General features: G+C 47.3%; 1 protein-coding gene across 2 annotated transcripts in view; it reads left to right on the forward strand.

Moving 5' to 3' along the window:
- Window positions 1–25,314, forward strand: part of LOC138468319 (exportin-5-like) — a 2,047,117-nt gene that overhangs the window by 1,028,253 nt on the left and 993,550 nt on the right. For both annotated transcript variants that reach the window (XM_069608821.1, XM_069608822.1), the window contains exon 19: window positions 7,370–7,396. In XM_069608821.1, coding sequence (XP_069464922.1) covers window positions 7,370–7,396 — 27 coding nt within the window. The remainder of the gene's footprint in view (window positions 1–7,369; window positions 7,397–25,314) is intronic.

The raw sequence follows: 25,314 nt of genomic DNA on the forward strand, positions 1-25,314 counted from the left end.
AAGTGATCAAAGACGACCTGGGCTCACCAGCTTTGTTCTGAAGTGACACAATTCCGGTGAATCGTCCACGATGTCTAAGCAAGCAACGAAAGCCAAAGGCCAGGGGTCCGGCGACATCAAAGCCCTGTTACAGACAACAGACACACAGAAACGCAACCAGATACAAGCACTAGCTCAGGTACATAACCCCCCCTGCTGAGGGAACCGAAACTCTGGAAGACTCACCTATCAGAAAGTCAGATCTTTTGGAAATGTTACAGGAACTGAAGAAGGACCTCAATAAGGGAATCCTGGCAGCAGAAAAGAGGGTTGATAAGGTTGAAACAATAGTAACAGAGCAGAGCCACGAGCACAACGTCCTGGCGAAAAGGGTGCATGAGCTGGAACAGCAAATGGAGCACATGCAAAACAGACAAGAGGATGCTGAAAATAGGTCCAGGCGTAATAACATTAAAATCCGTGAAATTCCGAAATCAGTGATGGACTCGGACTTACAATAATACGTGACCAACCTGTTTCACCACATTCTGAATGTGGAAGAGAACAAAGAAATTATGCTAGACCGAACATACAGAGCTTATTCCACATATCAAATCAATAAGAACTTGACTCCAGACGTCCTGACCCGGGTCCACCTGTACCAATTGAAAGTAGATATAATGCAAGCTGCTCGCAAAAAAGAACCTGTCATCTTCCGCTCCACGTCACATCAACTGTTTCAAGACCTGGCCCAAGCTACACTTGCCAGGAGGAAAAAGCTGAGGGTAGTTACAGACTGGCTGAGAACTAGGAAGGTGCGGTATCGATGGTGACACCCAACATGCCTCTGCTTCGAGTGGAAGGGCCAAAGATTCTCATTGGCCAAGGAAGAAGAAATGGCAGACATCATGCAAGAAGGCAAAGGAGGCAAACTCACGGACGGAGAAGGCTCCCCGTCCCGAAGCGACAAGTTGGAGGGGAGGCGTGGGGGAAGCCAGTGGAGACCCGGGCAACCTCGCCCACGGAGGCCTAATAAAGAATCGCAACTCACAGATCCTATCTCAGAGGTCATGCAACTTCTAGTCACAGGAAACATTCTCTTCAAAGCAAAAGTATGGCGTCACTAGGGGGGAAGGAGAACAAGAAATCAGAAACTTTGGCCTGAAATGGAATCCCAAGTCAGCCTAAAATACGAGTGGTAGTCGCACGGTGAAATGGGGTAAAAAAGGGAGGGGGGGGGGGGGTGATCAGGATGACCAGGCCCCATATCTCCCGGGGTGATAAAATACCCGGTGATACACTACATAAGTATTCTGTTGGTAATGCAAGTTGGAAGTTACAATCCAAAAGTTGAGGGGGAGGGAGGAAGTTATGTTTTGAATGTTTTGGGTGGAAGGGTACAATACACAAATATAATACTTTACAACATACACGAGTTGGAACACAATGAAGGGGACAAATGGTTAAGTGTGGTAATGACGGACCTAATTTTCGTCTCACTGAATGTCCAGGGGCTGAACTCTCCAGTTAAGCGGAAATCCATATTAAACAGATTGAGGGATATGCAGGCCTCAGTGGTATGGTTACAAGAGACACATCTGCTCCCCGAGGTTGAATGGAGGCTAAAACATAGGGCCTTCCCAATGCAATACCTGGCCTCTAGTGGGACTAAGAAACGGGGAGTGGATATCTTACTGGCAAAAGGTATCAATTTTGAGAAACGTTTCGTTAAAAAAGACCCGGACGATCGGTATCTGATGTTGGGGGGGAAACTGCGGGGACAATTGGTCACATTGATTTCTGTTTACACTCCTAATGTAAAACCAGACAATTATTTGCTGAGCTTACTTCCCAGAATTGCACAATGGGGCATAGGGAAAATTCTAATTGGTTGCGACTTTAACGGAGTGATGGATGCAGCCATGGATAAAACCCTCCCGGCTATGTCCCATGACCATACATTTAGACAAGCATTAGCTACATTTCTAAGGGACTTACATCTGCTGGAAACGTGGCGATTTTTTAACCCACAAACCAAACCTACACTCATTACTCTGCTGTACACAGAGGTCATTCCCGTATTGATATGGTACTCATTTCAGAAACAGTGGTCCCGCAGGTCACAGGCCTCGAAATTGGAGTGCAATGCCTATCAGATCACACCCCGGTAATCTTAAAAATAGAATTAAACTACCCGCAAAAACAACCCCACAAACCTTGGCGCTTGAATGAAATAGTACTAAAAGACCTCACTCTCCGAATAGGCATAGAACAGACCTTAAGAAATTATCCATCAGGGATAAGGGGCAAGTATCCTGGGATATGTGCCCAGCAACCACGATATTACTGCTGCAACCAGGTAGGGACCCTGCCGATTGTGTAAGCTACTGCCCGATCTCCTTATTAAATGGGGATGCAAAAATGTACTCCATGATACTAGCGAGAAGATTGGCAACGATACTCCCAGAGATAATTCATTCAGACCAGGCTGGGTTTGTGAAAGGGCAACACACATACGACAATATTTGTAGGGCTATAGACACGATTGACTGGGGGCGGAGGACGGGTCAAAAATTTTCAATAGCGGCTCTGGACGCTTCTAGAGCCTTTGATAGGTTACATTGGGGATTTCTCCGGCTAACTCTAGAAAAATTTGGATGCGGGTCAATCTTCACTCGCATGGTAATGGCTAACTTGGCACACCCCTCCACTAGACTTATGGTCAATCGTAAATTCACACAAGATATCCCCATTCAGCAAGGGACAACGGGCAAGACAAGGATGCCCGTTGTCACCCCTGATCTTTGCCATGGCTATGGAGCCATTCGCATGCAGGGTCCGGGGCCACGCGGGGATTCGGGGAGTCGAGGTGGGCAATATGGGACCGCAGAAGGTGGCACTCTATGCAGATGATATTCTTTTGGTCCTAAGGGACACTGAAAGCTCCCTATCAACGGCTATACAACTGCTGGAGGAATTTGCATGAGTCTCAGGCTTCCATATCAATTATCCGAAATCTAAGGCTCTTAATATTACTGAAGAGGTGGCCCGAATCCTGGAATGGGAAAGCTTATACCCTTTGAAATGGGAACGTAAATCAGTAATATACCTTGGGGTACAACTAGCCTCCTGTTACGAGAGTTTATATGGAGCCAACATCCTGGACCTCCTCAAAACCTTAACTAGTGACCTAAAGCGGTGGGAACTGTAGGAATTGTCCTGGCTGGCACGCATCCCGGCAGTTAAGATGACTCCAAATGTTCTATATGTGGTAGGAGCCCTTCCGATAAAAATCCCGGGTCCAGCTATTCAGACACTGCAGAAAGAAGTGATGTCCTTTATCTGGGGTGGGAAGAGACCGAGAATACCAAGAAAGGTACTTTTTAGACCACAAGTGTCCGGGGGGCTGGGGGTTCCGGAATTCCGCAGGTACCTATGGGCTGCACAAATAGCCCTGATGATGCAATGGGCAGCTGGAGAAGACCGTATTCAATGGGTAACAATAGAAAGAACAGCGACTAAGACACCTCTGGGGAACCTTAGCTTTATCGCCACATGTCACAGGGGAAAAAAGGGTATGCTACTGGAATCAACTAAAACTACCTTATGTTACTGGGATAGGGTGTTGAGAAATAAGAAGATTAATGTAGGAGAGGGCCCGTTGGCCCTGATCGCCTATAACACAGACTTTACCCCAGGAATGCAAGCCAACTTCTGGATACAATGGGGGGGCAGAGAGAACAACTTAACCCTAAAAGATCTCTATGCAGAGCGGTCACCCCTGATGTTTGAAGACTACAAGGTCAGGTTCCACATACCAGAGCAGGAACGGTATCACTATGTTCAACCCACGCACTGGGTCTCCAATGCCAAAGTAAAAGAAAGGGCAACAAGAAACCCAACAGGAATAGAGCTAACCATACAGGAAGGTCAACCAGATAAAGGCATAACCAGATTATATCGTCTAATGGGAGGGGCAAACCCTGAAGAAAAACTCACATATATGCAAAAGTGGGAGACAGACCTGGGGAAACCCATTTCAGAGGAAACTTGGAGTCGCGTTTGGCATAGAACAGCCAAAGGTTCCAAATGCACCTCCATTAAAGAGGCAGCATATAAACTTTGCTTGCGGTGGTACATGACACCTGCACGTATGCACGCCATTACTTCAGAATATCCCGCAGCTTGTTGGAGGGAATGTGGACAATCCGGGGACCTTATCCATATGTGGTGGTCTTGCCCGCTGGCAGCAACCTACTGGAAGGAGATTTTAAGCCACATCAAAGACATTACCAGGGTGAGATGACCCTTCGATCCATTAGTGATACCACTGGGGGAGGTGGTGGAGGGGTGTTAGGCGAACTCAGGGCCTACAGCCACTCTTATAACCCACATGTTGAGTGCGGCTAGGATTACACTAGCACAGGCATGGAAGACTAGGGAAGGCCCAATAACAGCTATGTGGTGGGTTAGACTCTGGGGAGTAATGGCCATGGAGAATGTGATGGCACAGGCCTGAGGCTCCTATTCCAGGTACTTGAACACCTGGCTGCCATTACATGAATTTATGGACAACAAGGAACAGAGGTTCTTTAAACCAAAGCTGCTTCGCGCAATATCTATCATTTGATAACCCCAAACTTCAAGCTGGGAATGTGACTAATCCCGTGAAACGATACAGAGGTCCTTGATTCAGGGATATTTCAGGCGGCACTTGCCATCTATTGAATTCCAACTTTACATTGAAAAGTGATCCAACCTGTTGAACCTTCTCACCCATAAGTTGGGATATGTCTGGTGGGGGGGGGATTAACTTGTTGTTCATTACATATGCTTTTTTCTTTTGTTGTTTTTGCTTCACTTTTCTTCATCTTATATGAGCAAAGCAGTCTTATTATCTTGTGTTGAATCCCCGGATAGGGGTTACAATGAGTTGACTTTTGATATATCCATGTCTGTGATGCTTTGAAAATTAAATAAAGTTGTTAAAAAAAAATGTAAAAAAAGAAATGAAGAAAAAAATGCAGCTGATGACCTCTGTTCCTGTGCAGCTCTGCAGATCTTGCTGTTCCTGGGCCTGAGTCGTGGGGACAAGCGGGAGGATGTTGGGGGACTTCTGCAATGCACTGGGGACGGTAAAAACTTGCAACTGACAAACTTCACATTCAGTGGCTTTTCAGTGTTTCAGCTCCTCGCCTCTACCGCAAATAGCAACACCGAGGTTCCTGGCAGTCAAGATGGACTTTCCTCACTTCTGAGGTCTCGCACTCAACTGAGGAGGGGTTGCGGGGGGGGTCAGGCTTGGTCAGTCCTGCTTTGTGGGGGTCCGGAGGATCTTCCAAAAGCTGTAGGCCAGCTTTCAAGCAATGCACACAATCTGGTGTCACTCTCCCTGGCTCTACGGTTTCCTGCAGCAACTCTGTGGAAATTCAACCAGCTCTGAGATGGATGTCCAGGTGGCTTACTTTGGAGTTGATTGGTCCCACCAACTCAAGGGCAGAAGTCGTCCTTGTAGGGGCTTCTCTGTCGATGCGAACTTGGCATTTTGGCACTGCAGCACGGCTTCACTGGGCAAACCAGTGGTCCAGGAGTTGCAGCAGTCCTCTTCAAGCTCTTCTTCGGTTCCTTCGTCCAGTGGTCGACTCTGCCTTCCAAACCAAAAGACTTGCCTTTTATTAAATTCTCTCCCATTCGTTCCAGCCTAGCTGTCGCTCACCCACCAGGGTGGCTGTCCTTGCAAGACAGCCCGCCAAACACCACAGAGTGCATTTGGGTTTCCAGGCAGACTAAGCACAGGTAGTTTCGGGCACCTCCCTCACTTCCTGCTTACCCCAGACACTCTGGAGCCAGAGGCGGGTTTCAATCCTGAAGTTCGCCAAAGGCCAATGAACAAAGAGACCAAACCTTGTTTGGCGGGCAGAGAAAAACTCAAGAAGGAACTTTGCACTAAGAAATGGCGAAAAAAGAAGACCGGGGACTATTTTAACAAAGGAGACTCAGTGCCATTTTGAACAGTTCGCGGTCGGGGTAAATCATGGTAGTAAATTGCAAAACCACTGCCACCAGCCATTCTGAGAGGAAAGGGTAACATATAAATGCTACATGAGTAACTAGACACAGGGGGATACTAGGTAACCCCCCAGCACTCTATTGTAAGATAGGGTGTGCTGGGTCTAGAATTTTACAGGACTAAGTGAAGTCAATTTCACTACACTGTTCGGGGAAACGGTAGTTGATCCCAGAGAAGGTTTTTAAACCTTGGGAAATCTGGAAGACTTCCCTGTGGCACTGCACTGAAGGTGCTTTGTGACACAATTGTAAAAGATGATGCCTATGGAGGTGGTTAGACTCCATAAACAAAAAGAAACAGTGTATAACATCACATTAAAATACATGAGAGAGTGGGGGGGAAAGGGTCTCACTCTCTCCAGGTTGAAAAAATCAAGTCCTCAAAATCCAGCAAAGTTGCTGAGGGTCTCTAAGGTGGAGAGAATTAACACATTTTTGAGAATTCTACCCAACATCCCCCAGCGACACAGTGCCCAGGAAAAAGGGCAGATCTGAGGTCAGTGGGATCAGTGAATTCTAATACTGGCCCCGACATCACGTACCATGCAGGGCACGTAAAGGCTCTAAGCTGAGCCCCACTGCTCCCGCTGGTGGCAAATAAGTTACCGAAATCGGCCACGCTGGAGATAGAATATCATATGTGAGGAATCATTGGGAGGAACATTGATCTGGAAAACAATTACCAATAAGTAAGTAATTCTCCCGGGCACCGTGGTTTTGTTTTGCTACCAAGGTTGCCTGTTCCAGCATATAAAACAACATCTGACAGCACGTACAAACTCAACAAATGCATCAATTACCAAGTCACTAATAGTTTATAATGATGATGATGTCGAAACACATTTTTTCGAAAGTCAAAATGTTGAAAACATAATGTTGAAAAAAAAATTTCGAATGTCTTTTTTTCAATGTTTTTTGTTAGAAATAGGGGGGTTCCCCCTCCCAACACCCTGTTTTATTTTTTTCTGTTTTAACCTTTTTTTTTACTAGCGGAACCCCAAAAAATGTAAATAAAAAAAAAAGAAAGCATTAAAAAAAAAAAATTCGACATTATTTTTTTGGAATTTTTGTAATTCGACTAAATGTTTGACATTATTGCACACCGTCACTAATGTGTTATGCTCAGCAGTTGGTGTAGAATGCTGTTTTTCCAGTGCGCGCTTTTCCTCTACTGCTTTCACATATTGGATGAAGGCAAAACTGTTTTTTATATATGTTGTTTCTTACTGGCAGGCATTCAGTGGAAATCCTTTAGTTGAAAATGGGGCGCACACTGTTATTCTAGGTACTAATTAGGCATGTACTTTTGTCTTTCTTCTAGATGTTGGAAGTTATTAAATCAGTCAAGGTAAGCTTTCATCTTGTTTTTTTCAGAGCAGTCAATATAATGCAAATGTGCCAGTTGCATTGCATGTTATGCTAGTGATTCTCCTGTTTGCACAAGGTCTGAATTTTTCAGATAAGGTTCTGATTCAGAGGACGGGAACACGATTTTCTCAAGACAGTGCACTATTTCTCTAGAATATATTGTGTTTGGGAATATGCTTTTTCTGTTTTCATGCAATTTGAACTGCAACACAGAATACATTTTAGTCCAGCGCAAGGTTTGCCCCATTATTGCTTTTGACCATTTGAGTACTGCGGAAGAATGGAAACTATCTGTTTGGGGTGGGACCACATCTGAGTTGCAAAGCCATTCCCATTTCTGTAATGGCTTGGCAGACTGGTGAACGATGGTCTGGAGGGTTGCCCAGAACAATGCTGGGAGGTTAAGATTAATTCTAATCCATCCAGACATCACCTTTTTGTTCAAATTACCTGGAGGGGGATGGCTATGCCCAATTGAAAGTCCTGAGCATTTAAGTCCTAGAGACCCAAGTTGCATCTCACTGAAGATGCCCAATGAAGTCAAAACCTGTCTGGTGTTACGTGTGGTCTCATGCAAATGGGATGTAACCAAGCAGGATTCACGCTTCTGGAGTGGGACCAAGTCTGATTTGCAAATGGTCTTTCCCCTTTCTGTGATGGCTTTGCAGGCTTCAGAAAGATGGTCTGAAGAGTTGCCCAGAGCTATGCCACAGGTTAATAAAAATTCTAGAAGTTCCAACCATCACCTCTTGTGTTACATTTAAGATATTTGATGTTGCAATATAATACTTCCCTGAAAAGTGTGTTAGTCATTATTTTGCCTTTATATAGCACTGCCATTTCGCTTCAAATCCCCTTAAGAACGTAATGGTTATAATCCCATGATAAAATTCAAGGGATCTTAATTATTGCTCCGAATGCTGAGTCTGATCCCATCCCAGATGAAATCGGAACACCAACCACTTGCTTTGATGAACAATGGAAAAACTTTAGAGATGAGGTATGTCACAAAAACTCTGCCAGAAGACCAGGAACCTGTTCGATGACATGAAATCCTCTGACAATTTGCTGGAACACTCATGTCCTTGTTCAGCTTCAGGGATCAGTCCCCATGGATCCTCTGCCATTCTTTGCTCTTCTAGCTCCGGCACCAAAATGTGTCTGAGACTCCTCCTCCTAAGGGACTGGATACTAGGGATGCATCCTCCTCTGAAGTGACAAGCTCCCAATCATCTTATAGTCAATTCAGTGGTGGTGTGATGCTTACGATGAATGCTCTACGCAGTAACTCACGTCAAGTCCCATAACATTTTCTGCTTTTTCACGCGCACACCAAGGACCCCTTTTTCTAGTGCTGCCCCACCCAGTGCCTCACTGGCAATACAACTCTGTTGTGTCACTGGAAATCTCAAACACCCCCCCTAGTTTAACGGGGCCCCAAAGGCACTTGTGATGCTGGAAATGCTTTGGGTGCGACAGGACCTCCTTGTCCTACAACTTCTCCATATGTGTTTTTTGTTTTCTGCACAGGAGTCCAGTTTGGACCCCTGGCAGTGCAGCTCTTCATCTTTTCCTTTGGGTAAATAATACCCATGGGATACCCCTATGATACCCAGGAGTAGGGGTATACCTTGGTGCCCCTAGTGTGTTTTTTCAGGTACCTGTGTGTTGCCCACAGAGGAGGGTATGCGCTGGTGGCAGCTACATGCTGACCTGGCAGTGGCTCTGGGTGTCCTCCATTTTTGGGACACCCAGGCTCTGCCATAGGAATCGATGGATTCCTAAACAAATGTAAGATGGCCACTGTAGCTTCATGGTTTCTTTTGCCTTACCCACTTGTTTCTTTCTCAAAGTCCTGAGAAGCCCTTGCTCTGTTCCCTTCCCCCGAAGGGTTGTTGGTTGAAAGAACCATATATGGCTCTGGGGCTGCCCTTGCTAGACTAGCTGGAGCCTTCTCAGAGACTACTTGTTTTGGCTACACCCTTGGGTGGGACCTGAATGAATGGAGAGGAGTCAAATCACTTTGTGTGCGTGTCCGTTTTTTGGTTGTGTGTCACAATGACTGTGGTCCTGCCTGTGCCAGCCCTGTCTGAACCGGGAGTGAATCCTGTGTGTGCTCTGAAAGGCTGGGATGTGCCTCCAATACACATTCACTGTTTTGGGTGTCTGGCTTTGGGTGAATGGCCTGAATGCATGTGAGCCTGATTGGGTGTTACATGATGGATGCCCTAGTTTGTGATTGGATGAGTGAGCCTAGCTCAGCCTGCATGAATGGGGGGGATTTGTGTATATCAGAAGTCCGCTCACCTCTGTGTCAGAAGATGGAACCTGAAGTCAGAAGCTTGGAGTGTTCTGGAAGCCTGCATCCCGAATCCTGCTGGAGGAGGAAATTCTTCAAGAAATCCAAAGGCTTCTGGCCCGATTCAAGGACTGATCAAGAAAGGACATGGAGAGGCGACCTCTTCCCGTAGCTACGCGGGGATATTGTATAACTGCTGTTCTTCACCCGATGTGCCCTGGAAGCCAGTCCCGAGTGCCTTCCGTCCTGAAGAGGTATCTTCGTAGGTCCTGAAGAAGAGTGTGCGGACATCATGAATCCAAGAAGTCCACCAGCTCATCCTGTGTCTGGGGGCTGTCTGTGTCCATAAGAAAGGCACCTGCTGGGTACTGCCCAGAAGAGGGGGTACCCTGGCATAGTGCTGCCCGGCACTTGTAAAGTTCCAACCAACTGAAGAATTCTTCAAAGGACACTGCAACCACGACATTTGTCCACATTTCTATGCCTGAAGAAGTTCAGTGTGGCCACCTGCAGAGAAGTGCCTGCCAGTGGGTTTCCCTTCATTCAAAAGTGAAGGAGTCCTGAGGGTCCAGACTTGGTGGAGGTCTACAGAGCAGTCTAGTGCTCTGTTCCAACTGGACAGAAGCCACCCTGTCACCCGTGCAGCAGTTGCAGCACCAACGACCGGAACAGTGGCACACAGCGAACTGAAGAATCCCGACACTTACTTCTGCCACTGCACCTACCGCCACCAAAGGTTATCCATGGAAACCAAAGCACTTCTCTTCATCTCCCAAGCCTTGTCGATGGCCACAGCAAGTTTCATCTTCGTGGGACATCCACAGCTGGCGTAACAACCCATCCAAAGAGACTACTGTGACAGACCTTCTCAGCTGCCTTTCCGGCACTGCTTGCCACAGCTGGCGTAACAACCCATCCAAAGAGACTACTGTGACAGACCTTCTCAGCTGCCTTTCCGGCACTGCTTGGTTACCTTCTCCTGCTTGACTGCAACATCGCAGTGGCCGCTTCTTCCAAATGGGGTCCATCCTCTAGGGGCACCGTTGAGTAATGCTGAGAGACTCCACCACTTCGCCTTCCAAGACACCCAAGGTGCTTTGACGAGGAAGAGGGACTTCCTCCTGCAGGGTTTGCTCAAGTGTCACAGATTCATCTTGGACTCTACTCTCCTGCTGCTTTCCTGGTATGGTTGGGTGGTGGGACCTGTAGAACTAAGAACGGACAATTAACATTTATTGACTGGGCCTTAATGTAAAATCAAAGTGTAACTTAATTTTTATTGCAGGTTGCCCGGGTGGGGAGGAGGCAGATCTCCACACAATATTGCATTTTTACACTGAAAAGCATTCTGACTATGTTTTAATGTAATTGCCTGATTTTCTACATCTGTGATTTTGAGGTTAAACAGTGTTTAATATGTTTAATGCAATTTATAGCACCTATTAGTTGGTGTATCATTACTTAAATATAACTGTGGTGCCACATAGCACTGTATACATTGTGTGAATTATTAGAATAGAGAATCTTGAAATTATTAGAATAGAGAATCTTGAATACAAAGTGAGTTATTTATATATGTATATATCCACCTAAATCAATTAATTAGAAAAATCAAGGGTAGCACCGAACATATTCTGTAGACATTCCTTTGTGGGTGCTTGGGGATTCACTGTACCTAAAACATTTTTTTTTTATTAAAAACAGCCTGCATCACCTCCCTTGAGTATCAGCCTTGGCTGCTTGCCCATCGGTAACACTTGAGAGCTTTTCCAGGGTGCCTCCTATGCCTCTACCCCAGATTTTTAGTTGGTAGTAGTCTTTATAGTACTGTACAGTGTTGTTTTCACTAGTGCCCTATATGGTTTGGTCTTCAGAGACTCCAGGTTGGGTACTTGTTGGGAGGGATTTTCACAAGTTGTCTGATAAGGACTTGGGTGACCAATCTTTTTAGTGGTAGGCAGGATGTTTAACCTGATATTTTCCAGTGGTAGTGTGGCAGAGCAGTCCTGTATCTACTCTTAGACAGACAGACACACACCCACACCCCCCAAGAATAGTTAGGCAGTGTACAGAGTATTCACAATAGGTCAAGTAAACAATGACCAGGGCTTGGTGTAAAAGAGATATAATTTTTTTTATTTAAAAACCACATCTAGAAAAACACACAGGTACCAATAGAAAGCAATTCAAAAACATGGTCAATAAAAGATATACACTCCCTTAAAAGAATATTGGACAAGTCTTAAGTAAAGCCCCACTTATTTTCAGACAGCAGTGAGCGCTTAACGTAGATGGCACTCTAATAGTTTGTTTTTAAAAGGGAGAGAAAAGCAGAGAACAAGTTGAAACAGATCCCAACACTTTTACAAGAACATAACAAGGGAGGAAGGCAAAGTAAAACCGTGAAGTTAGAGTTCAATAGGCCGGATCCACTTTCAGAGGATCAAACGAAATGTGTCCAAGGTCACACGGTTGCAGTGCACAAAAGTCTTGTAATGGTTCAAAAAGGAGTTGGACCAAAGAAAGGGACCAGTTAGTGGGTCAAGGCGGCCAGCCCAGTCCAGAAGGTTAAGGAGTTATTATTACCTTGCAGCAATCTTTAGAAAGGGAGGCCTGGCGGACACGGTACCTTAAAGTGGTGAGAAGACTCCAGCGAGGGCAGTTGTTCCTGGCAGCGGATGCAAGTCGGTGCTTCGTCAGGAGGAAGAGAGGATCTCGTCGTGGAGGAAGACAGGAGTCCGTTGCACTGCCAGGGAAGAAACCAGCCGCAGAGTTTCTCAGGTACAAGGAGCGGTCCGTTGATTTGCGGTTCAGTGGTGAGTGGCTATCCGGCCGCCGGGGTGCTTGGCACGGTCAGTTCGACCACAAACCAGTCTGGGTTGCGAAGAAGGAAGGTAAAACTGGTTGTGCCCACCAGTCAGGGGAAGAAGCCTCTCCAGCAGGGAGATCTTCTCTATCGTCGGGAAGTGGTGAGTCGGTTCCGCAGGGCTCCACCGGCGGTGTCGTCGTGGTAGGTCGGCTCAGCTTCTCCCTCGTCGGATTCTCAGGTCCTGTGGCGACTTCTGAAGTTCCAGTCCCCAAAGCTCTGCTTTTATGCAGCATACCCCCATTCACTCAGCCTAGCTGTCAATCAAACATGCTAAGTGGTGAGCCGGCCGGCTCACCACTTGGGCCAATCACACAAGAGTGCGACTTGAGTTACCAAGGTAACTCAGTCCAGGGTGTCTAAACCACCTCCCACACCCCCTGTGGTACCCAGACAGAGTGGCACCACTTTTGGAGGCTTCTGTGGAGAAGCCCGCCAAAAAGTGGAACAAAGGGCTCGACTTGGTGAAAAGTCACAGAAGAGAACACAATCGCCATTTTAGAATCGAGTCCTGGCAAAAAATACCAACCGGCGAATTAATATTAAATAAATAAACCGGCGGTATGTTCGAGGCTATGAGAATTAAATAATTAAAGTTGGTAGCCTCGAACAATGGGAAAATCCCATAGGAAAATATTTGCTGTTGAATATAAAAAGTGGTTTCCACTGCCACCAGCCAAAACTCGATCAGGGGGACGGAGACGTGCCCCCTCCACTAACAGACCCCAGGGCAATCGAATTGCCCCGACCAGTACGTCCACAATATGATGGTTTGTATTGTTTCTGTTAATAATTTGGGACTAGTAAAGCCAATGGCGACTTTACATGCCCTGGGAGACAGTAGTCAGTCCCAGGGTATGGAGTCTATGGTGGGGGGGTCACTATGACACCCCTATGTTACTGCACGGAGGGTGCTGTGTAACACACATAATAAAAACACATGAGACCCTATGGAGTAAAGGACCCCATAGCCCATAAAACACATTAACAGTCAAAGGAACCCCATAAATCATGTCCAAGAGTGGGGAAAAAGAGTGTCACTCTTGGCAGGAGAGAAAAACAAACTCCAGAAATCCAGCAAAGCTGCTGGGGGACTCACTAGGTTAGGAAATTCAGCCTAAAGAGCGAATTCTCCCTAACACTTTATAAACAAGTACTAGATTTTAAATGCCACAATAAAAAATAGTGTGGCGCCCCTAAGCAGTGGTCCTAATTCTTTAGAAAAGTTTAGACAGTTTTTAAAGTTTGTCCATAGAAATTAAGGCTACAAATACAATAGGCAGATCATGAATATAGGCTAGAACCATCAAAAGTTAGCAAATTTGTAGAGTAGATGCAGAGTAGGCAATCTTCAAGTTGAGTGGATGATGGTACCCACCAAAGGAGATACAGACCAGAATTCAACCAAGAACATGCCCGGTGAAGCTTGCAGAGGAGGATGAAAGATCAGGAGGCAGACAAAGCTGATCTCTCGTGCCCAGGAGAAAGGTCTGCAGGTGGCTCCCATGGGCTTTGAAAAATTGGACCAGCAACGGGTTAGGAGCCAGTACATAACAAGGATGAGGGGAAAGCTTCTGGGGTTTGTTGAAGACGTTAACTAGGCAAGGGTTCATAGGTGAATCCAAACGTCTTGTTCTTCTGGTCCTGGTTACAGACAGCACGGTCTCTAGGCAGTGCCCCTTCTGACAGAAGGACAGGACCAACCATGCAGACGAGGTCAGAGGGCCTGCAAGAAATGACTAGTTGGTGGATGAAAAAATAGCAGCAAGTTAGCAGAACACTGACCTTTGGATCAAGGCAGAAGATGCTCAGGTCTGGACCTTAGGCTGCAGGTTGGGACAATGGAGGGTCCCTCTAATCAAGGATATCAGTGGAGTCCAGTCTGAAGAGTCAGGAGAGGGAGCCAGGCACTTTCCGATGGCAATATCATTGTTGCCTTGCCCCCAGCAACAAAATGGTGCTTCCACCTCTGTGATGGTGATACTCGGCCAGGAGCCGTCAAGGGAGCACACAATGGTCGCAGAAGTGGAGAATTCAACTGTGCTGACTCATCAACTGGAGGAATTGCTAAACATTGTTACTTATTATAGTGGAATAGCAGAGCTTAGTCTCGCAGGATGATCAGGAGTCCATCAACAGAGCTTCCAGCAGGATCTTCTGTGAAGTCTTCAATTCCCGTTATGTAGGATGGTTCTAGGTAGTTGACTGACAAAATGGCTTTGGGGTCTATAGATCTACAAAAAGATGGAGATGTAACCCCCAGGCCGCCAATCATAAGCCAATACTAATCAAACATTTGGTGGCCTCCTGGTCAGTGGAGTTCCTCCTCACTCCTGTGTTTGCGAGCAACTACGGTCTACACCGGGGCCAGCGTTGGAGCATGACAACCAGACAGTGGACAGCTTGAGAGGAGGGACGAGCCAGCTCCACATCATCACATTCGAACTTTCAGCCATCCTCCGGATTGGTACCCACCAGACAATCACTACTCCAGCTGCCTGAGGAGACACACCCAAGTTTCCTTACCCCATAGAGGCTTTGAAGTAGGCAAGGGTGTAGTAAGCAGAGAGGACAGTCCAAGCAGAAGGATCAGCCTTACCAGCTTTGTGAGCCATCTCAGTCGCCAGAGCAGAGCAGCCAGTTAATTCCAGCCTAACGCGCCCCTTTTTTGTGGGAGCTCCAGAGGTTAATGCCTTCACGAAAGGAGTCACCTACCGCTTCCTAATCCAGCTTGCAACTGGAATTCTGAACAGTTTTGTACAGGCTAATGCTTCTGCCTTTTGAACCCTTTCTGAAATGTTCATTAAAACACTGATCATTTAAGTTACCTTTTTTTAGCAGTATTGAACTCTTTTTGGTATTTTAAAGGTATCTTATTTTTTAGTAGTGAAGAACTCTATTAGGAGAGCAAATGAAACACAGGTCTCGTCTGTTGACGAGCATTTTGTCACTATTTGAAATGGCACCGTGGTTTTTCAAACTCACTCATGGTTCCCTTCAAGATAAATGTCCATGTTCCATTATAATCAGTTCATCGAACTGCGTGCATTTTTGCAAAAGCCTCAAACAAGGGCAGAACACTTGAGTATGTTAGCCGTTAATGTTCTGCATGGTGTGACAAATCCAGGGAATTTGTCCCCTTTCCCCAAGAGCTAGCCATTCCCTTTGGTGCTAGGGAGGTGAGCCGACTAAACCTAGCATTCCCTAGGGGACAGGGCAAGCGTGATCTCACTGTGGATGATGTCCACCCCCCACCCCCAAAAGGACAGGCAGACCCTAGAAAGTGATCTGAGTAATCTTCCCTATGTTCAAAACCCTAGTTTCTTTGTTGGCTATATGGGGGATAACCTATGTGATGACTGCAAACATCCTGTAACAATAGCTGGCGTGGTGTCTGACCGGCTAATTACACATGGATCACCAAGTCAAGTGAAGGATAAAGCACCAATTACTGTTGGAATTGGGAGAGAGCTGGGGAGCTGGAGACAGAGGAGAACGTCCCCCTGGGAATTGTGGCTGACAACACCGAGCGTACGTGGGGTGTGGAATCGCTGCCCACTGCTGAGATCTCCGAACGGCGACCGACCTGCCAGGACCGCACAGCCGAAAGGAACAGCAAGAAGTCACAGCCGCCCTACAACCAATGAGCTGGCCAACTGGCACAAGAGACCCATAGGAGCATCGCGGGAAAGAAGGGCAAGCTCTGCCCGAAGCGAGGCACTGGGAGAAAAAAGGAGAACAGAAGCAAGACTAAAGGTACGTGGTCACCCCAGGGAAGAGGGAGAGAAGAGGGAGAGAGGAGAGAGGAGGAGAGACCCGACAAAGCCCCAAGATGTAGTAGAAGTGAAACCCCAAGGCGGGTAAAGCGAACTTGACCCCAAAGCGGGGCAAGAGAAGTGAAACCCCCAAGGTGGGGTGAGAGACAAGACCCCAAAGGTGGGATGATGGGTACCAGACCCCAAGGCGAGGTGAGAGAAGTGAAACCCCAAGAATGGGCGGGAGAGCCCAAAGCGGGGTGAGAGCCCTAGGGCCCCAAGGAAAGGAGGACCGGGTTCTTTTTTGTGTTGACTTGATGGAACTGTATAGAAGAGACTTTCAGCCTACTAGCTAAAACGGGGTCAAAGAGGCCTACTTCAGTTCTCCTTTCTTTCACAATGATTGGGTCAGACTCAGGATGGAGTATGATTCTGGACTGAGGACTTTATTGATTTTGTAAAGACATCCTGACGAGCACCTTTCATTTGTAGAGCAGGGCAAAGATTCTTCGCTTTAGGGAAAACTTTCTATTTTTAATAGGTTAGATTTAAAGCAAAGGTCTTTAAAATACAACTGTGTCCATCTCCTGATCTACTTTAATGGGTAGAACAAAGACAATATGCAAATCAAGTTAGTCCTTTGTTTTGTTTGCTGCAAATAAGAGGGCATTCCTTTAGTAAACTTAAATAAAGACATAATTGCAGGATGTTTGTGCATTGCATTTTGGAGTGTTATACACTAGCACAAAAGACTACTATATCAACCCCCAGAGCTCATTCTAGGAATTGATGCCACACTAGAGAATATAGCCAACATTGCTGTAGATACCACTGGCAAGGCTGCAACATGGTCCTCTGTACACACGTTTACAAAATAATATTGTATAGATGCTCAAACGAGAGCATGATAGATGTTCATCTCCAGCTTCGCTACTCAGAAACCTTTCACCAGGGGGCGTAGTGGACCTAGACTCTCGCCCGCTGATCGTCGTTCTGTCTTGACAGGCTCTCGATCGTCGGCTCCGGACGTCAAGTCAGGCGCCGTACAAATAGCATCTCACTACTCCCCACACTTCAGTTGTTTTTTTCTTCACGGTCGAACGCTGCATAGGGAACACAACTTTAGTTACTCGACGTTCTTAGTGTACTTTCTTATGTTTTGTCTTCAAAACCTCAACACTGTGTCCTCCCACACGGTTTCGGCTTCTAACGAAGCTGCGATTGCAAGGCCAAAATGTCTTTGACCGACCCCCATGACGTCTGTCTGGTTGCTAGTCACGACACGGAAGCCTGCGCGTTGTGCTCCAAGCGTTGTACTTCAGCCGAAGTCTCTGCGCTAGAGTGCCAGGAAACTGGCTTTGGGGCAGCCTGTCACCAAGTCTTTGGCGCGGTTGCTCGTCCGGTCCTTGGAGGCCGAGACTGAGGAGCCCACCCCTACCAAGGAGAAAGACGGCCATCGTAAGAAGACCATGAAGCGGTCCCATTCCAGAAGTCATTCTCCGCATCTTCCTCGCAGAAGAAGAAGCAGCACCACTGACGCAAGTCCAGCTAGTCTTCTTATTGAAGTAAGCCCTCGGAGGGGCCGACCACTCAGGAGGAGTGGGAGAGTTTCAAGAACTCTGTCAGAAAGGTTTAAGCGGCTGTAGGTGCAGCTCCGGCCCCCGACCAGCAGGCGTTGGCGGCTAAATCTGCGCACGATGCTCCCAGCCACTCCGTCAGCGTCGAAAGCATCTTCGGATGTTATGCCCGTTAGGCATAAGTCGACGGAAGTCCGTACATCCGAGACTACCAGCATCTCCCGGTTGCCCGAGCATCCCTTGGTGCCGAAAGTACCCTCAGCATCGATGGCTTCGAAGTCTACCCTCAAGCCTTCAGCGCCGACAGTCAGCGATGGTATCTTTGTGCCACAGTCGAAATCGGGTTTCTTTGACTCCATGCACTCCATTTTTGGAGTCGAGGAGCACGATGACCCTGAGGACATGGTCGACCCTGTTTTCATGGGCGCCGGTGGCGTCGACTATTTCAACGACCAGGTTAATTTATTGGCTTTGGCTCAGGGTTTGTATGATGCCAGTGGTCTGGATACTTCTCCGGACTTGGAGTTAAAGCAGGAACAGCCCTATACCCACACTAGTAAGTTCAAGGAGCTGGTTCACAGGGTAGAAGACACCCTGGGGTTGAAGATGGTTATGATAGTCTGTCATTTTGGATGAGAGTCCCACAGTTGAGACCAATATGCCCTTCAACCCTGCCATTTCAGATCCTATAGCCTCCTTATGGCAGCACCCTTGTACCATTCCCGCTGTGAATGCCATCTTAACAGGGAAGTATAGGCCGGCAAGAGGAGATCCTTCTTTCCTCGCTACTCATCCTTCCCCAGAGGGGTTGGTGATTCAGGCTGCCACTGTCTCCACTAGACCCGCGGCATCCACCTCTAATCTGCCAACAGACAGAGAGGGGAAAATATGTGATGCCCTGGCCAGAAAGGTGTTCACTTCTGGTAGCATGGCTCTCAAGGCCACTAACGTGGCAAGTGGTTTTGCCAAATATTAATTTGGCTTTTGGAAAGCAGTCTAACAGGCTGCTGAGTACGTCCCTGAGGGTGCCATGCAGGACGGTTTCTTACAGCTGGTGGATGGTGGGAAGGAGGTAGCCAAACAGTCGTTGCAGACGGGCCTGGATGTGGCAGACTGTGTTGGCAGAGCGATGGGTTCAGCAATTGCGATGCGACACCAAGCTTATTTGAAAACTTCTGGTTTCTCTATTAATGTCAAACAGATTGCTGGACATGAGTTTTGAAGGTGATATGCTTTTTGGACAAAAAGCAGATGAGTCTTTGGAGAACTTCAAGGAGTCAAAATTGGCTGCTAAATCTTTGGGCTTAGCGGCGCCGCCGTCCAAGCCTGCCTTTAGCTTCGCCTCCAGGGGTAGGGGCTACAGATGTTATGTGCCCTATGGCAGGAAGGTGCCGCTCCCGCAAACCAGTCGAGGGCAGAAGCGCTTCTCGCATCCCAGAAGGGGCAGAGGGGCGTCTAGAGGCCAACAAGCAGCAGCAGCGGCAGGGTCACCTGCGCCCTCTAAGCCACTTTGATTTCCCCTCCCACGATGTACCGGTTGGTGGACGGTCAGCAGGACATTGGCCTCAGTGGCATGAAATAACTTCTGACGCCTGGGCCCTGCAGTTGATTCGGTGGGGTTATTGTCTGCCTTTTCTAAAGATGCCTCCAGACAGTCCTCAGCCTCCCCCAATCGAACCGGAACAGGAGCTCCAGGAAGAACTGAGAGACTAGTTATCAAAGGGGTCCATGGAAGAGGTGACTCCTAATCAGAGAGGTTCGGGTTGGTATTCCCATTACTTCCTGGTGCCCAAGAAGGGAGGAGGTCTCCGTCCCATCCTGGACCTCAGGGCCTTGAAAAAGTTCCTGAGGAAGGACAGATTCAGGATGGTGGTGTTGAAGGAGATTCTCAACGCTCTTGAACTCGAGGACTGGCTGGTGTCGATAGACCTAAATGACGCATATTTCCTTGTGCCGATACACCAAAAGAACAGGAAGTTCCTAAGGTTCCTCATTGGCGACAAGCACTATCAGTTCAAAGTGCTCCCCTTTGGGTTGACGTCGGCGCCAATGGTCTTCATCAAGCTCATGGCAGTGGTTGTGGGCCACCTCAGGATATCCGGAATCATGTATTTCCATACCTGGACGACTGGCTGATCCGAGGGAAGTCAGCGGGGCAAGTCTCGTCTCGCCTACTACTGCGCAGGCTGGGCTTCTCCATCAACTTGAAGTCCCATCTGACACCAGTCCAGCAGCTCCAGTTCATCAGAGCGGTCCTAGACACCCGGGTGGGGAAGGCCTCACCCCGCCCCAAGGAGAGAGTCAGCAACATCAACCAGATGGTACAGTTGTTTGAAAACCACGCCTCTCTTCCAGCGGCTTCCTTCCTCCACCTTTTGGGTTTCATGGCCTCCTGTATTTTTCTGGTGCCAGAGGCCAGACTGCCTATGCGAGCCCTTCAATGTCTCCTCAGAGACCAGTGATCTCGATACCTGCGAGCGCTCTCAGATCACCTTTTCTGTGTCCCGCCAGGTTGTCCGCGGACTCTGCTGGTGGACCATGTGCAGCAATCTGTTGGCGGGGGTACCCTTCTGGCCACCCTGGCCCCAGGCCAGAGTGGTCACTGATGCATCTCTGAAGGGTTGGGGCGCCCACTGCGAGGAATTGAACGCGTTTCTGGTGGATTGGACCTGTCCCTCTCCATTATGCCTTCCCTCGGATTCCCGTCATTCCTTGGGTTCTCAGGAGGTTGAAGAGATTTAGAGCATCCATGATCCCGATTGCCCCGGATTGGGCAAGGATAATGTTGTACTACAATCTACTGGATCGGACCATCTGTCTGCCTCACTGGTTGCCTCTGCATTTGGATCTCCTCACCCAGTTGGCCGGATGCTTCTCCCAACCCCGGACTCCTTCAACCTACATGCGTGGCTCTTGAGAGGATGAGGTATGATGACTGGGACCTCTCGGAGGAGAGGTGCTTGAGGTACTGCTGGCTGCATGCAGTCCACCTACTAGATCTCTGTATTCATGCAGATGATGAAGATTTGAGGCATGGAGCAGGGAACGCGAGACTGACCCCATTGCTTGCCCCACCACTCTTCAGTTTGCCACAGTGAAGGGCTATTTGGCGGTCCTGTCTGTGTTCAAGAGATTTCCAGACCAAGGTTCGTTCGTTCACCATCCCGGTCATAGCCCAGATCCTGAAAGGCATTCTCAACACGTTTCCGCCAAATCGCCTTTGTTTTCCCAGGTTGAGTTCTTCATCTGGTTTTGACCTTTTTGATGGTGGCTCTGTTTGAGCCTATGCATTCCTGTCCCTTAAAACAGCCCTTTCGCAATCACGTCTGCCAGAAGAATTAGCAAACTGCAAGCCTTGTGCTGCAAACCCCCATTTGTGAAATTCTTTCACGAGAAAGAGTCTCTTACAGTCAGGATTTCTGCCTAAGGTAGTTTCAGAACTTTATCTGTCCCAGGCCATTGACTTACCTGTCTTCTACCTCCCTCCGCAATCCTCGAAGGAAGAAGAACGTTTCCATCGCCTTGATCCCAAGAGAGCGTTGAGTTTCTATGTCGCCTGTTGAGTTTAGGAAATCAGACTAGTTGTTTGTGGCCCATTCCTTTTCTAGGAAAGGCCTGCCTGTCACTAAGCAAACTCTGTCACGCGGGATTATCCTGTGCATAGCAGAGTGTTACAAGTCGGCTGGCAAGGAGCTTCCAGCAGGTATCTGGACCTACTCGACCAGAAGGTTCTCGGCCCCTGCAGCCCTCCAGAGAGGGTTTCCGGTTAGGGATATTTGCCGGGCGTATCTCATGCACAGAAAAAGTATGTGCTGGTGTTTTCCAGATGTGAACATAATGGTAAGCTCACCTTTACACTTGAGGCTCTGGATTACCTTTATCTGGGTGTGAGAGAAACACATTTACTTTTATCATTGGAAGTAAACCAAGAGACTGATTTTCAGCAGATCTGTGAAGATCTCCATATATATCCCAGTAAACTTGAAGATGCAGGAACTAAAACCCAGACCCAAATGTATGCCACCATCAGCGCCAGACAGCATTATCCATGCATTTCATAAAACTGTGACATTTGAGATTCACAAAGAAATAGATAAGAAACTCAGTCAAAACAAGAGGTTTGTTAACAACTTAACAAAGGAAGAATATCAAGCATTGAACACCCCTGCTGCAGACAGTAATATTATAATTAAAGAGGCAGACAAAGGAGGGAACATAGTGATTATGAATACCAAGGACTATATAGATATGGGCGAGGCCCATCTACAGACACATGGTTGCTATCAGAAATTGAATCATTACCCTACCAGAGAAGTTATATCCAGCTTGCAAGAACTCAACTAAAAATAGTAGACAATGGCTACTTATAGATCAAGAAAAAGAATTTCTAAGCATTACAGAACCGATCATGCCCACTATCTACTTATTACCTAAAGTACATAAACACTATGGTAGAGAGTGGGATCGGATGGGCCACTGAAAATTTCAGAATATATCAATACAGCTAAAAAACAATCTGTGACCATGCTACCATCATATTTAAGGTATTCAACACATGTACTCCCAATTATCAATGATATTCAGTGCCAAACTGATTTTATTATTGATGACTTTATATTTTAAGACCCTAATTATGTCTATTGACCACAATGTGGCTTTTAAATCAATTGACTACATGTATGCTGCCAGGAATGAGACGCGTACACAGAGGACCCATGGTGATTGGTATAAACATTTATTAAATAATAAAAGGGAGTTGGAAAATGCCTCACTGTCTCTAATTCAGGAGGTTTTTCCCTACCTCAATCCAAAACTAAGGGACTGTCCTGTCGAGATGTCCAAAGCAAAAATGTCATGTGTCCGAAATCCTATCCTATCCCTCTCATTCTAAAAGTAAATCTTAGGTCTTACTGGTATTGTTTTTGGCTTGGAAAGTGCACAAATGTTCAAGTTCAACAGAAGGGTATAAATCTAACAAAAGCTCAAAATGGATAATGTTCACAGTTCATGGAATGGCTCCCTCCCCAGGTGTCTCTCCACCAAAACAAATGTTCAAGGGAATAACCAAGTTCTTTGTAGCCCAAGAAGATATCCCTCTCCTCTTAGTGTTGCAATTCAATCCAGGAGAAATAACTCCCTTCCCTAGGTCTTTTCCACATTCAATGCAGTTCAAATATCCTAAGTGCATGTATCTTTCCTGGGATTCTCTTTTTCAATATACCACAACTTGGGTGTGCGTTTTAGACTCATAAAACACGTGGTATACTCCCCTGCCAGGTTCTCTCACTACGCTCATCCACTTTCAAGATCTGAGGACATATGCTTTTCCCCCCAGGTTCCTCTTATCTCTGGTGTATTTCTATCTCCTCAAATGCTGGAACTATGAAAATCACTTTGTGATGTAAGCTGTAGGTAATTTGCCTACTTGGGGACCAGAAATGCCTTCTCCAGCTCCCTCCTGGGGCCCCAACCTTCCACTGTGGGCTCCCCGGCTTTAGGACGTCTATCTTGGCTTCTCCGACCCTGCTCGGGTCCTTCTCAGCTAATGCTCTCTCTCTCCACTTCACGTGTCGCGTCTCTGTGGCTGGTGTTGGTCTGTGCATCGCTCCGGCCTCCCTTAACGGCGTGAAGCTCCTTTGCCTCGCATCTCGCTTCGGCTTCCCTCCTGCATTTCGGGAGTGCGTCTCTGATCCAGACGCTGCCTCGCCCTGTCTCCGTTCTGCTTCTCTGCCTCACTCGCCGCCTCCTGGATTCCCAGCCAGTGCTGGTAAATCTTCTCCATGTTTCTCCTAGCTCGCCTGTCCACCTGACTGCTTGGCTTCCCCGGCAGTGACTAGCCGGTCAGAGCCCCATTGCTTTCAGATGTTGCATCTTTGAACTCCAGTTTCATGGAAGAGAGTTGCTCAGAGCCAATCACCTTCCTCCAAACACTAGGCAGCTCCTTCCTGTTCATCCTAGTAATCTTCATTTGGGCAGTCCTTTTTCACGTCCCAGTCTTCGTCATTCTGTTTGCTACAGAATATTGAAGGATACGGTCGGCAGGCTTTTGCAGGTTGTTGAAGGGGATTATCACAGTATGCCATCAAGGCATGAGGAATGGAGGGAATATCCCTAAAAGGGAAAGTGGGATACCATGTCTCATCTGATGATCCTTGTCCCTCCCCCTGAGGTTCGCCTCCCCTCATTTGATCCTCCTTCGAATAGCCACCCCCAGGATCAGGTAGCGACTGCCATCCCCTGGCCACATGAGGAGAGGCTACCTCTGGGAAAGGAGTGATGACGTAATCGGATTCATCACAATACCCATATCAGAATGATCAAAGAAATGCTTAAATTCGCTATTGCTAATATATTTTTGTTAAATAATGTGTATTATAAGCAGACTAAAGGAGTGGCAATAGGTGTTAAATATGCCCCTTCGCTTGATATTCTCTTCATGGGGAATTTCCAACAAACCCATTTATTCAATGATCAAAAATTGTCTACCAACATTATTTTATGGTGGCAATATATTGATTTTATATCACAAAATGGGTTGGATGTGCCCATACTATAAAACAAAAAGCCCCATTTAAATGGATTGCTTTTCTCCTACAGATTCCTCTTCTGAGAGATATTCCAACAAGCTCTGCTTCTTCGTAATTGTTTTTCGCCAGGAGCGCGTAGTGGACATCGACTCGTCTCTCGATACGTCTTCTGGTCGTCTGCTCTGGACGGGTACGTCAGGTGTCATATAAATACCACTTCACTACACCCCACACCTCAGTTGCCTTTTCCAGTGCGCTAACGCGCTGCTTGGGAACACAGGCGAGTCTTCGATTCAACGTTTTTGTCAGAAATCTGTTAATTCCTCGGCGCAAGATGTCGGTTAGTCAGGTATCTGGCTTCAAGTGGTGTTCCCATTGTGGCACCAAGATGTCCATCACTGATCCAGACTAGTCGTGGCACGGGTCACGGGACAGACAGGTGTCCGTCGTGCCCCAAAATGCAGCCCAAATCCCTTTGCGATCGAGCAGCTAAACTCACTCTTCGTTGGCTGCCCTCGAAGTCACTGGCACAGTCGACAGTGCAGTCTTCGGAGGCCAAAACCAAGCGGCACACCCCCGAAAAAGAACATAGGCGAAAGAAGAAATGGTCCCACTCGAGGAGCCATTCTTCCTGGTCCCGAACGAAGAAAAGGCTCCACTGTCGGGATTCCGATTTGTCGACGGGAATAGGTAAGCAGTCAGCAGGGCCTACAACCCTCCAAGAGTGGGAGGATTTTAAGTCCTTGATGCTTGACATTTTCAAGAAGCATGCTCAGGTCGGCACGGTTAATCCCCCCTCCCCCATGCAGCAGGCTTTGGTGCCAGGAGTGGCTCTCAGTATTTCTGACTCCTCTCGTGCCCCGGTACCGACAAC

Source organism: Ambystoma mexicanum, chromosome 4q (assembly GCF_040938575.1).
Source record: "Ambystoma mexicanum isolate Mex_15411 chromosome 4q, UKY_AmexF1_1, whole genome shotgun sequence".
Taxonomy (NCBI): domain Eukaryota; kingdom Metazoa; phylum Chordata; class Amphibia; order Caudata; family Ambystomatidae; genus Ambystoma; species Ambystoma mexicanum.